This window comes from Teleopsis dalmanni, unplaced genomic scaffold (assembly GCF_002237135.1).
Source record: "Teleopsis dalmanni isolate 2A unplaced genomic scaffold, ASM223713v2 unscaffolded_contig_0508, whole genome shotgun sequence".
NCBI classification, from domain to species: domain Eukaryota; kingdom Metazoa; phylum Arthropoda; class Insecta; order Diptera; family Diopsidae; genus Teleopsis; species Teleopsis dalmanni.
In genome coordinates this window covers 12,115-13,301 of record NW_024031890.1, presented here as the reverse complement: position 1 = coordinate 13,301, position 1,187 = coordinate 12,115, and the positions used below count along the sequence as shown (strand labels likewise).

General features: G+C 37.9%; 1 protein-coding gene across 1 annotated transcript; it reads left to right on the top strand.

Moving 5' to 3' along the window:
• Positions 1-54: 54 nt before the first annotated feature.
• LOC119663513 (protein spaetzle 5-like) lies at positions 55-882 on the top strand (the record flags this gene model as incomplete). Its single annotated transcript, XM_038073119.1, has 2 exons — positions 55-330; positions 417-882. Coding segments are annotated over 2 exons (742 nt in total), but the record flags the coding sequence as incomplete, so codon positions are not given.
• Positions 883-1,187: the final 305 nt, after the last annotated feature.

Sequence of the window (1,187 nt, the reverse complement as noted above, 5' to 3'; positions counted from 1 at the left end):
AAAAACGCACGCAAATAATTTAATTAAAAATTTTAATAAATCTCCTACTTTCAGATATCTCATCAAGCATCTCGTACACAAATGGGGCTTCGAAGCCAAAAATCTGCTCGTAGATGAGACATGGGATGATTTTGCATCAGTGGCGTGGCATGAGACTCCAGTTTTCTATGATCCCGCATACATATTCCCGCAACGACATTACAATGGTAACGCTAATGACTTCAGCGGCTATAAATATATAACACCACCACTGGGTGGTGTTGGCGGCGGTAAATATAGTGACGACTCTTACCGGTCTTATTCTAAGCAGCCAACAACTGAACAACCAACGTGAGTGATGACTAGTAAAGATTTAAAAATTCTAGTTGATTATTCCAATATTCTATTCAAATGACTTCTACTTTCATTTTATTTAGCTTTCTCTTCTACGGCACTAGTGGTTCACGTTTGAATTTGAATAAAAATCAAGTGAATCCATTTCATGGCAATCTAAAAAGTACGCCAAATAATCCGACTTATTGGCTGAAGCGCATTGTGCGTGACATCAGTCATGGTTACACTAGTGCTGCAGAGAGCAATCCTCTAACGGCTGCAGATAAAACGAAAGCAAACAACACGAAAGACACTGAAACTGAAGGTGAAAAGCCTACCACATCTCGAGATGTTTCTCTCAATATGGATCTCTTGGACATTGTCGGCGTGAACAAGGAAGACAGTAGTTCACGTTCTAAACGTCAAAGTCCTGGTCGCTCAACTCTCTGTCAGACCACTTCACAATTCATCACTCCACAGGCCGCTCTAAATAGCAAAGGAAACTGGATGTTTGTGGTAAATGAGGCCAACACTGCGCGTCAAATGGTCAAAGCGGAATTATGCGCGTAAGTACTGAGTTTTTATAATTTTTTACATATTCCCAATAATTTTAAGAAATAAACAAAATAAATCAAATTCTTGAGATAACGGAAAGTGATAATATTAAAAAACAAAGAGCTTCATCTTTTGTATAAGTAGCCCACAATCGCTATTATGTTACCGCACATCCGTTCATGACAATATCTTTTTGAAAACCAATCTGTGCAGTTGATAAAGGAGATTATTTTTTGAAATTCTTTGTTTGGAACGATCTGTGAGGTTCGTCCCAAACATGAATTACAAAATTTGTAAGAGCAAGATAATTCATAACCTAC